The sequence below is a fragment of the Buceros rhinoceros genome, unplaced genomic scaffold, assembly GCF_000710305.1.
Source record: "Buceros rhinoceros silvestris isolate BGI_N320 unplaced genomic scaffold, ASM71030v1 scaffold2513, whole genome shotgun sequence".
In the NCBI taxonomy this organism is placed as follows: domain Eukaryota; kingdom Metazoa; phylum Chordata; class Aves; order Bucerotiformes; family Bucerotidae; genus Buceros; species Buceros rhinoceros.
In genome coordinates, this window is record NW_010404011.1 from 86,280 (window position 1) to 98,896 (window position 12,617).

The window sequence follows — 12,617 nt, forward strand, 5'->3', positions numbered from 1 at the left end:
GGAAAGAACTTCTTGAATTTATAAAAACGCTGAGAAGAAAATATAGAAGAAGCATAATGCATGATGTACTACTTTACACTGAGAGAGCAGTCTTCATAAGGAAATTCTCAGCATTTTTGAAAGCTTAAATAAGATCCATTGCCCTGGGAATACTGAAATTTAAGTACTACTTTCTAACAGCCAGATGAGCAAAAATAAAGGACATTGAGACTAAACAGATTTAAAAGCTCCTCAGGATATTGATCAGGTAAACAAAAAACAGTGGCATTATTATTGAAAATGCCAGTAAATTTATTAAGTTATGCAAGTCCTTTCCAGACTCTGGAATTTTACACTTATTCCAGTGATATCTATACTATTCCAGGTTTACTTGCCCACACCTTCTCTTTTTACTTCTGGTTTTGATCTGACAGTGCCACCCAAGTGTATCATACAACCTCTCAAGCAGAGATCAAAAGTCACACACAACTACCAGATTTATTCATCTGGTACTTGCTGCTGAGTGTCATGTCATGCCACACTGTGAAACAAAATACAGACTTTGCTAGAGGAAGTAAAAAAAAAAAAAAAACCCACCAAAATCATGCCTCTTTACACAGCAATAAGTTGGTCTAAAAAACATGACTCAATATACTAGGCAAGAAAAGGTTATAGCTATTTTTTGTAACATAAGCCATTATGATCATCCATTATCCCTATTAACCACAAAAGCAGCAATTACAAGGAGTTGGAGGTGTTATCAAAGAACACTTTCATTTATAAGGGCATCAAGCTTTCTTCTATTACCATTTCAATTTCTCATCTCTGTCAGATATAACCAGTGGAAAACTGTAGTGCCAAAAGAGCCATTTAGCTCTTTAGTTTTAGTAAAATATCGAAAAGCTGACTTCCAGTTTCAAGTCAGCACATAATTTGCTCTGAAAGTGTAAAGACATAGAAAAGGCATGAAAAATTCAGTGGGGTCCAAACTGACCAACAAGTCTTTGAAGTGCAATGAAGGATGGAAGCCACCCAAGATACCAAACATAGAAAAATCAAACCGAGAGAAGACTCCTCTCTGTTTTATTCTGTAGAACAAGACTGAGGTGGTGACAATGAAAATATTTAAGATCCTAACAAAGAAAATATTTATGATGCTAAACAAAAAAAAATAAATATATAGAAAAATAAAAGCAGTGGCTTGCTTAATATTAAATCGTATTGTAAGGTTCAAACACAATGTATACTACCACACTGCAGAGGAAAGACAGGAGGAAGGAGGAAGGGTAAAAAGGTTGGCTAGATAAAAATCAATGTGTTTACAATGACCTGGAAGTCAAGAAGAAAGCTTAAAGTAGAACTCAAAACACATAAAACCAGCACAAATACACTGGGATAAAATAAGAATTACGTGCACAAAATGAGATACAGAAGAAGGGATAGCACGAATAACAACACAACAAAAAACCCAACAGGAACAGCAGTAGTAAGACAGCCCGGAGGAGTGTTGGGTTGCTGTTAAGTTATGGGAAACTTAACAACAAGACACTTAAATTAGCCACTGGTTTTCTTCCCTTGTTTTCACTCAAAGCGGCAGCTGCAATGAGACAGCTAACAAGAGCTACAGCGCAGTCCAAGCTCACATCAGAATCGCTAATCACAGGAAAACAGGTACTTGGCTAAATCAGCTGGGCCAAAAGAAATTTGTTCCATAGCAACAAGAGAGAGTCAAAGCACGTGGAGCCATAGTTGTACCTATTCTTGAGAACCCATCTGAGGTAGGTAAAAATCTGTGAGACAGGGCAGGTAAGCAGTGCTCATCTCCAAGGTGGGGGAATGGATGTAGAAAAGTTAAGTGATCAACTTTTTTCTTAATACCTAAAAAAAATGTGTAAGCACCTACAGAACATAAGCAAACACGCAACAGCCGACAGAGCTTAGCCAGGAGCAAAGCATGACTGATCAGTCTCATTATCCTCCACGGAAGCATTAGCAGACTTTAAGAATAGGAAAGAAACAACAAACGGTGTATTTGGTATCATCAAAGCATCTGGCAGTTGCACATTCTCATAAGCTAGCGAAACACAGTCTACAAAAAAATCTTTAAGTAAACGCAAAACTGGCCTTGGAGCTGTACTCACAGTAGCTGGGACTGTCAGCTACGGACTGTTGTCACCGTGATTTTGTCAAACTCAAAACGCATACCTAGTTCCAATCCCCACCTGGACCCACCATTACTCATTATTTTCTATGACTTGATTATTCTAGGAATACAATTCAATATTTACAACAGACAATATGTCACTGGGGCTCCAAGCATAATGGACGATAATCTTAGACAAGATGTGAAAACATTTTGTTGACTACACATGAATTTTAGTTTGAGTAATCCAGCTCCAATTTGCTAGTAAAAGGTTTTAAGAAGACAAAAAACATAAGACGCTGTACAGGTAAAAACATGACAACATAATGTGGTGTAAATCTAAGACATCTCAACCAAGAGTATGGCTCCCTGAGCACATTTTGAGGCTACGTGTTTGTTAATGAATGACTAAACCTGCAACGCTGGATATCAAAAAGTGTCATAATACTAGATTCTCTCCTCTCCAATACTATGTCCTGACAGCCACTCACTGCCACCTTCATCTCATGATGAAATTCCAAAAATAGGAAAGCTGATCATGGTTAAACTGGATTTTGCATGTTATTTCTTCCTGAACAAATAAAGTTCTTTACAATAATTACATACATGGGACTATTTGGAGAGACAAACCTAAAATCTAAACACTTCAATGAATTATCATAACTCAAAAGTTTATCTAAACAGCTAAGAACTAAGGAGCTAGAGCCAACTATTCAAAGCCTGGAAGGGGATTTTATGACATTGTCTGTCATTTCAACTAGGCTGTTTATTTTCCTTGTCACCCTGAGAGCCCAAATCTTGCATTTAAGGGCAGCATAACTTTTTGAACTTGTTGTTTTGCCTAGCAGTTGCATAAATGGCCATGCTTGACTGTGCCACGATGAAAATATGAACCCAGCTTGCTTGCTCTTATGAACTGATTCAAACTTCCAAATTTCCTTATTGATACAGACTCCACCCTCCTCTCATTTACCCTGTTTTTACCAGGGTACAAGCACTGCTTTACTAGATACTCTCTCTTCCCATCCTCTCCAAAGCAGGACTTAAAGATCAACCATCAAAATCACCATGCTGCCATGATGTAGCAAAACAGCTTCCAAATTCCACCCAGCTTCCAAGCAGCAGCAGGTTCTCCTCTGTGCTCTCCGCCTGGAACGTGGCTCCTTATGGACAACCTGGAAGGCTGGGGTAACCAGGAAGAGCTGGGACCTAAGGAAGGCTGCTCGGAGTTGCCAGCCTCACACCAGCAGATCCCATACAAGTGCAACCACGCTGGTTAGTGACACCAATGGATTCTCCTACAGTAACGACAGTGATGGGAAGGCAGCAAGTTTTAACAGATGTCCTAGTATTAATATTACTGTCACATGGACTACATAGACAATTCTCCAGTGTCAGGAAAAAAAAAAAAAAAGGTGCTTTGTTGTTGTTATTGCTGTTTCCTTCAAGAACCACATTTTTGTCATAATATTAAAGCAATATTACATAGTGGATATCCAATATTCAGAAAGATCATGACAAATTGGAGAACAGCCTAGAGGTAAAGAAAAGAGGAAAGACAAACAAGAATGATAGCAGTTACAAAAACATACAAGGACAGACCGAAGAAATTTTAATTGATTAATGTGCAAAAGAAAAGAAGAGAAAGAGAGAGCATGATAATGTTCAGTAGCTGCAAAGAGTAAGAGAATTCATCATTTTCCACGTATTCCTGGCACAGGACAAAAGAAATATTTCACTTAAATTGCTTACAAAGCTTATCAGACACTCGAAGAAAGAACGTTAATGGTGAGAGCTGTTGAGTACAGATGAGATCACTTCGGGAAATTGTGAAGATATTAACTGCAAGTTAGACAAGCATCTGATAAGAATGATTTGTGCAGCTGATCCTGCCGTTAGGAAAGCAGATGGAATAGGGAACCTCTCAAGGTCTCTTCCTTCTACACCACTACCAAAACAAAAAGATCTCCCTTGTTTGTCCAGGTCCAAGCAATCCAAGCACTTTATCACGATTGTCATGGACTCATGACACATTATCCCTGTAGAAAGAAGCTGAATAACAGACAGGCCATCAGTCACGTACTTGATTTCGCTGACAGGTACTTTCCTCTGTGCCAGCTGCTCCACCATGCCTTTTTCTTCTGAGGGAAGCAATACCAACAAAGCTTCACCACCTTCTTTGTACCTGATTGGGGGATGGGAAAAAAAGAGAGATACCTCAAGCAAACATGCAAAGATACAATTTTTGAATTTTTGTTGATGTTTTCAGTAACCAACAAGAATTTACATTTGCTCCCTTATAAGCAGCCCCAAGAGAAGACAAAAATCCAAAGGAAAAAGAGGAGGCAAACCAGCTGAGTGACTTGCTAGTATCTCCACCTGATTTCAAAGCTACACATAGAACCTAAAACATCTGGGGCCAAGACACGGATTCAGATCAATGGATCTTTTATTCCCTAGATTAGAAACACTTGTGGTAATCAAACGGCATTTGATCAAAGCTTACAATACTAGATACAACCAGTTCTCCTTTGCACATCCTGCAAGTGAAAGGTGGTAAAGACTAGGACAGTCTAAGTGCCTTGATCCCAAGCAACAACTGCAATCTGCATGTTCAATAAAGGGCATTCTTCTAACAGACCATAGAGGCATCACTCACTGAAAGAAAACCATAAAACGAGGAGTTCTTTCATTTATAGAAGCAGGTTTTAGGTGCAAAAGAAAAGATACAATCAGTCTGATCCTGTAAGAGCATACCTAGTATTCACTCTTCAGTGCACTTAACAGCTGTATCAAATGTAGCTGAGTGGGTAATTACTCAAGATACGTGGTTGGCAAAGACGTAACAATTCTTCTATTTTATTAGAGCCTAATGCATCTTCTTGTTCATTTCTTTTTGTGTGTTAGAAAGTGACAGTTCCTACTTCTCGTGAATTTAGCAACTTTAGGACATTCGTGAAGGAAAAAATACCCAACAGCGTTAGTAAACAAACAAGACAATGGCTTTAAGTCCTACCAAAGAAGTAGAAATGACAGCTTGTATACATTACCTAAGTCTGTATCGATCATGAGACATAGATTGTTTCTTCATTTACATTTACAAATAGTTCTTAAAAGTACAGATCAATAGGAAAATATCTCATAGAGTCCTCCACTGCATAAAAAAAACAACAATCCAACTAAATTTCAGATATATGCCAAAAGTGGACAGAATCCAACTCTCAATCAACTGATGAGAGCAATGTGTGGGACAAAGCAATATAAGGGAGTGGTAAGTTACTATGCAGAGCAGCTCTAAACTGACAAGAGCTACTCACAGCAGCAGACTGCAAGTATTCCATTTATTTGAAACAGAAAATACTCATTGTATTATTTTTCAAGTGTCACTTTCTATCAAATTATTTACTACCTCAACAGGTCTTTGGTTTAGTTTCTACTCCAGCCACATATGGGGTTTTTTCCTATGTTGCTAAAACTTTTCAACCATCTTAAGCATATATTGTTTGTCTTTTCTGCTTTCTATAAGGAAAGTTAACTGTTTTCTCCATCTTTACTCCACTCAGTCTGTTGTCATTTCATAAATCCTCAGGTTCTATTACTCCATCGTACATTCTCCTGTTGGGTCTTTACTCCAATTGCATTCACTCTTCTCCATCAAGAGAACCATCAAGGAAAGGGTATTATACAAAAGGTATAAACTGTCAGCAGAAGGATGGGAGATGTTATTAGTTTGTCTTTGGGTCAGAGACCACAGAGAACAAGACTACACCAAGTAGGTCACATGTCTTTCCAACAGCAGCTCAGCAATAACAGAAGAAAACACTAGTTCTGTCTCTGCACATAGAAAAGGGACATAAGTGCTACTGAAGGCAGTATTAAAGTCAACACTCCTCGGCTTAAGCTTTCAAAAGTTGGAGGCCAGAGAGTACAGAAGAATGTTCTCAGGCAAACCAACCAGAATTACACCATTAACTGATAAAAGTCACGTCAGATGGAATATCGGGAGCCCATATTTCTCCAAGTATAAACAGTTACCACTTGGCAAAAACAGTACTGCTGAACTGTTTGAAAACTATAAACACTATCTGTCACGGTATAGTAAGCAATGCAAGTAGCAACAAAATCTGCAGTTAGAACAGTCTGACAGCTTTTATTACAGCTCTCTGCTTTAATCTGATGAATTTGAAAAATCACGACAAAATGCGCTCTGATGCCTTTTTTCTTCCCCCCTCAATGCTACAAATGATGCGTTTGGTGACTGACTTTTAAAGATAATTTAAGTGTTTAGTAAATATTTTCATCATGAGATTTTAACCCTTACTTATATATTTTGACATTTTACATGAAAATTAAATTATACAAGAGTTTCTGCCACATACCACCACCATATAAATTTACTGTTTACAAACAGAAGTGGTAAGACATTTGGACTTTGTCTCAAAAAATACTGCTTTAGGGTTGTGGGTGAGGGGAGGCACACAAACTATACCGACTCAGTTTTCATCCATTTAATTATAGACCTAAGATGTTCTTAATGAAGAAATACCAACTTGTGGAATCTTAAAAAGAGTTCTAAAGCAACCCACATGCTTGGTTTAAGGCAATTTATTATCTTTACCAACAGCACAGGAGGACCTAAGTCTCTGCTGACCAAACATGCCATGAATGTTTGTGCCATTTATATAATAATTAAGGTTGGGAATGACTTGCTTACATAGACCAAGCGGACCTTCTAAGAAAGCTCTGTAGATTTTATATAGATGAATTCCAGATGATTATTTCCACAAAGTGGGTGCTTGTCAGACATTGCCACTGCTTGAACAAGCAATGAAATCCCGGGAAGCCCCTGAACCTTAGAGAACTTGGCATTTTATGGCAAAAATTTATCATCACAGTTCCAAGGCAGCTAATTATTCATCAAAAGAATCTGAACTCTAAGAGCACAGTTGGAAAGAAGGATGAAAAAAATTCTCTTTCATCTGCTCAAGGCTTGTATCAGACAGAAGACAGATAATACTGCTGCCAATACCAGTCTCACCGATTTAGAGCACAAAATAAAACACAGCTCTAGCTCTTCTCTTCAAAACAGATGCTACAAAAGGGAAGGATTCCAAACAGAGTTGCGTGAATGATCTGGTATCTGGAAAGAATATCTGTGTAGTCTCTTAACAAGAATCTTACTCATTTGTCAAGGGGAAAAAAAAAGTCTTGATCGCACTATACAAACACCTAACAAAGGATGATTTTTGCAGACGCCTTAAATTCAGTCCAAGGCATGAAGTGGTTTGTAAACTTTCGCGGTTTCTGGCATTTCTTACCCTGGAGTGCCTGACTTGGCATTTTTAAATTGTTACTTTTACACATTTATTTTACTGAGCGTGCAACACACTAGGAATACAAATCATGGAAGAAACACCCATCGAGGGTCAGAGAGCGCACATAACCTCTGTGCAAACCACAAACCAAACTCTGGAATGAAACAGTACAGGAAATACCATTCCATGTCAGTTTTGCTTTTATAGCTTTTCCTCAGTACCCACGAGGTCATTCTCAACACACGATGCAGGATCCGCTGAACATTCAATCTGACCCTTGAAAGGTGTTCTTGTATTATTAGTGCTAAACACATGAAACATGGAGTCGGTTATTTTCCCAGAAAGTATGACCTAATACAGGCGATGTAATTCTAAAGGCACAGTCCATAGGTAATTCGCAAATAGAAAACAAGCATTAAATCTGGTATCTATGGACAACAACTAATTCGATGTTTACATTAAGTCTGGCTAAGCCTTTATACAGAGAAAGCAGTACTATAGTAAGTAAAGAAACAATCACATAAACATAGAGACAGATTTCCAAACACCTATACTTTCTCAGCTTCTGGCAACTATTAAGAAAATAAAAGTAACGTTAAAAATATTTGTCAGAGTTGATGCCTTCAGAAATCCAAGGGGACTGAAAGACATCTGGTAACTATTGAAGCAGTATAAATTTTGTCCTTACCTATTTTGGAAACACTCATTCCTTTAAATGCCAATATTTTAAACGTACTTGAAGTTAACGAGGAACAGTCTTTGCCCATTTTTATATTGTAAGTGTGATTTAATTAATTAAAACAGTCAGTTTAATATTAATGCTGCTCTTCAGAGCTAAACATGAAAATTAAATCATTACAGAATTGAGAAAGCTCAAAACCAAATGCCTTCAAGTACAATCTGGGAAGGTTTGCACCAATTCAAAGCACCCAATGGGTGTTAGAGAAAGCCTATAAAAAAGAAGTTCTGCTTGTGGAGAATATTATCTTATTTCTCAAAAAAAAAAAAGTAACTTAGTATTGCGCTAATAAGAAAACTATGGACTTAAAGATAACCTTAAAAGGAGAGGATGCAGTAGAAAATCAAAGCTTTCAAGTGTTTTCTCTGTGTCTTTCATACCAAAAGGTTCTACACTGGCAAACTTATGAAAGCACAAGCTATGAAAACCTGGCACAAAAACCAAGGAAAAGAACACTTAGATCTTTTGCTTAAAATTTGTTTCCATTACAATGCCTAAAATATAGGATATTGAGGGATGTTCTCCTCTCCCAAGGGAATAAAGTTCTCCACTAAAGTCAACAAAAGAACATTTCTGTCATTATTTTCAATAGACAGATAAAATCTTTAAACTTTATAGACAATAAAGCAGCAGAGAGCCAACCTCAGCTACTGAAATTTTTCAGCAGAAAGACTACTTCTGCAGATGAGAAGACATAGGGAGAAGTTCTCCCCACTCTTGCCGACTGTAGCCTTCACATTGTCCATCATCACCAAAACCAAACATCTGTCCTGAAAGGCTAATTTCACTCTGGTGATTTATTATTCACTACGTGTGCACCTCAACTGTGCTGGAGAAAAGTAAATTAAAACCCTCAAATTATTCAAACTTCCTTGGACTGTGATGATATTATTTATACTGTCATCTCCCCAAGGTGATCAAGAAACCAGAGCAGAGACTCATCTTTGCATAACGATTTTTAACAGTCTCTAAGGATACCGGGTACAATTCATTCCAATTCTAAGGAAAATTGCATCTTACTTGCAGAAAGTCTTGGGGGAGGGAGGGGAAAGAACATACTTCTAGTTCCCATCTGTCTTATTTTCTAGCATCTATTGGTTTCAACACGTATCAAAAAGGCAACTAACTTCTCTGCGACTCAATCTTGACTTACAAGCAAGAGAGCTGTGACAAATCGTCAGTAGCACAATAAACCAAAGGGTAGGAATGATAAATTTGCGCTGACTGCAGATGAGAAAAAGCATGCTTACAATCAAGGGCAAGTACTAAAGGCTGGACAAGAAGGAAATGGGATAAATTATCTAGGACAAGGTGGTACTGGCTAATTAGAAGTAGAGAAAAACGGGTTTAGATGTCAAGAACACCGTTTCCCTAGCAAAGAAACACAAAGAGTTTCCAAATAGTTTCATTTAATACAAAAAAATAAGTAAAATAAAACACTAAAGTCAAGAGGATACTTTGTTTACCATGACAGATTCAATCTTAAAACTTCTGCTAAAAATCACCCTGAGCCAACAGCTGGTATCAAGCTCAAAGGAACTCATAGCAATTCAGTTAGGACATGAAAATGTTTTTCATGCAGGTTAAGGTTAGCAAAAATTTGCCTATCTTAACTTACCCCTGATCAGATCCAGTCAAAGGTTGCATATACCCCAAGCCAATACTATTAAAGTAAACAATACTGCCATTAGCACGAAGGCAACAGATGAAACGTGCCGTGATTATTAATCAATTCCACCTTGCCAGGCAGCTAGAGTTGAGCTTGTTCTAACTCCATTCAGAGTAATTTTACATTCTTGTCACGACCATCGTAACACATAGTTCAGTCAAATGCACCGTATTTTAATTGTCCATGACTTACAAGTCACGGTGTTTCCAGAATAAAATAGGAATGGGAACCATCTGATTGATGGTCATCAGGCACCAGTGTTCTGCTGTAGGGCAGACATCCAGTGGGGGAAAAAAAAAAACAAAACCATGATGGGAAAGCAATGGAAAGAGAACTGTAAGTATACACTGTCTGGATATGCAGACCTCACAGGAAATGTTATCCAGGTTGTCTTGAACAGATGTATTGCAACATGTTTCCCTAACATTTGTATTTCAGAAGACGTAAGTTGATGCCAAGTTTCAAGAGAGTTAAAGGCAGTATTTCTGCTTTGTTTGGCAAGAAAAAAAATTACCTATTTTAAAAACTGGCAAGGGACAAAATGGAGATGATGAGATAATTGTAAAATTTGGGGGAGGAGGGTTGTGAATGTAAAGATACTTGCATTACAGTTTCCTGAATCGGAATATTTCCCATTACAGAAAATATAAAGGAGGTGATAACGTTTTTGAAGATATTTACCACACAAGGAACCATAAATATGTAACTTTTATGCTTTGGAGGTCACACACCTACCTCCGTACTAAAAAAGAAAGAGTTTGTGGTTTTGTTTTAACCTGCAACTTAAATGGGACCTTACCAAGTTGACTTGATTAGAGAACTAATTTTAGCCTAACTGGGCCAAGATGGATAGTATCAACATAAGCTGTCATCTCATCTGTCAAAAGACATACAAGGAAGTAAGATATCACTGCAAAAGTTGTGAGCTTAAGTCCAAGCCCGTTCCTAAAAAGTCTTGCATTCCAAGCCAACAAGCCACCTTCAGATACATTAGCATTGCAGAAACTCTCCACAGTAGATCCCTTCTGAGAAAGGCATCAAGGAAGCCAAATCAACTTCTCAGCTGCCTCTTTCTCGCCCAGATCAAATTTGCTAGAGACTTTCCACACGTACGCAAAAGACTGCTTTCATTAAAACGTCATTAACGTCAGCAAGTGAAGTGTTTGGAACAGCATCCAACCCAAGCCCACTGAATTTGCCTGGGCTTGCATATGCATTATTATACACTTAATTATGTATTTTCACTCTTCTGCTGGACCCTTTGTTCATCATACATGGTTGCCAAACTATTAATGCTAAACTATTTAATAGTTACTTCCACTGTGAAGCCAAATTATTCATCATGAAAGGCAATTCATTTATTCACTGTGTACCAGTCGCACCCTTCTCAGAACACTAATATTCTGGAGCACTTGGCTGTGCAACAATGATGTTTTTGAAACCTCTGCATTCAATTTTAGTTTCCATAAAGAGTCTAAAACAAGGCAATTCTATCAAGTGGAATAACTGACCAGCATAATCCAAAAAGCAGCACAGATCCTTGCTTCTAAAAGATTTACCCCTGTAAAGACTGAAAGACTATGCCAATGGAATTATATACATATTTTGTAATGTACACACATTATCGCACCTGAAACTTGAGGGTGGGGGAAAAAAAAAAAACCTAGCAAAGTACAGTTCTTCATCTGTTGTACAAAGTACTTGAAAACAGCAAATCACTATCTGAGATGCAAAGGTACATCTAGTTTTTAGAAGCCAGGTTACGAACAGTGACCCGATCTATAGGTTCGCTAATAAGCAAACAATCACACTTAATAGGACAGGGACTGGAGAAAAGTTAGAGTGAGTCAAGTTCTATTATTTCTAGCATGTAATTTATCTTTTGTTTTCAAATTATTTTCAATTCTTTGATAAAATACAGTAGTGAAGGAAAAAGCATTTTATTAATGCAGATGTTTGTGTTGCACTCTTTATGTAAAGGAACAATATAAGTCAACTGTAAAAAAATATATCCAAAATATATCAAAATAGACAGTTTTATTCTGAGAAGACCTATTTCAGCCTGATATGCATATGAATAAATCTGTTCACCCACACACTATCCCTCAACAAAGAGAAACTAATATTCATATCTACCCCTAAGGCCCTCCATAGAAATACAATAATTTATAGTTTTGTTTTAAAATTCAACTATTATCTATGCTACCATTTTTAAACATATTTCTTAAAGTAACAACTTTTGGGGTCTCATATTAGGATCAATACAGGCAAAATTTTGTTTCCAGTTACACTATCATCTGGGCCTTCGGATGTGATGAGGACTGGTGTTACCTAAGCTTCAAACAAAGAAAACATTATTTCTGCAAGCCCAGGAGCAAGAAGAGTTTTATCTACTGTTTATTATACCTTCTGCACTGCTGTGTTCCTTCCCTAATGTGCTAATTTCTTATTCTATTTTTTTTTAAGTGACAAATGAGCACAGAAAACTAATGCATGAATATTGGAATTTCTATCCCATCTACATGATCGATGGTCTCTTTTTCTAAGTTATTTTTCTTTACAACAAATCTTCAACAAGAGATCTGCGTGCAGTGCTGACTGGAACTGTGCTGTATCATCTACAGCAAGCCCTCCCGAAGCAGCCTGACAAACACGACAAGAGGCCAGCAGGCGTGCTTGCTATCCAAGGCTGAGCAAACGCGGCAGGCGGGCACTGCGCCGGGGCGGGGGCCACCCAAGCCCTCCCGAAGCAGCCTGACAAACACGACAAGA

General features: G+C 37.8%; 1 protein-coding gene across 1 annotated transcript in view; it reads right to left on the bottom strand.

The window, feature by feature from the left end:
• Window positions 1-12,617, bottom strand: part of DDX10 (DEAD (Asp-Glu-Ala-Asp) box polypeptide 10) — a gene marked incomplete at both ends in the record, with an annotated part of 93,880 nt that overhangs the window by 65,514 nt on the left and 15,749 nt on the right. The window contains one exon of the mRNA XM_010133199.1: window positions 4,206-4,307. Within this exon, the coding sequence (XP_010131501.1) occupies window positions 4,206-4,307 (102 nt within the window). The remainder of the gene's footprint in view (window positions 1-4,205; window positions 4,308-12,617) is intronic.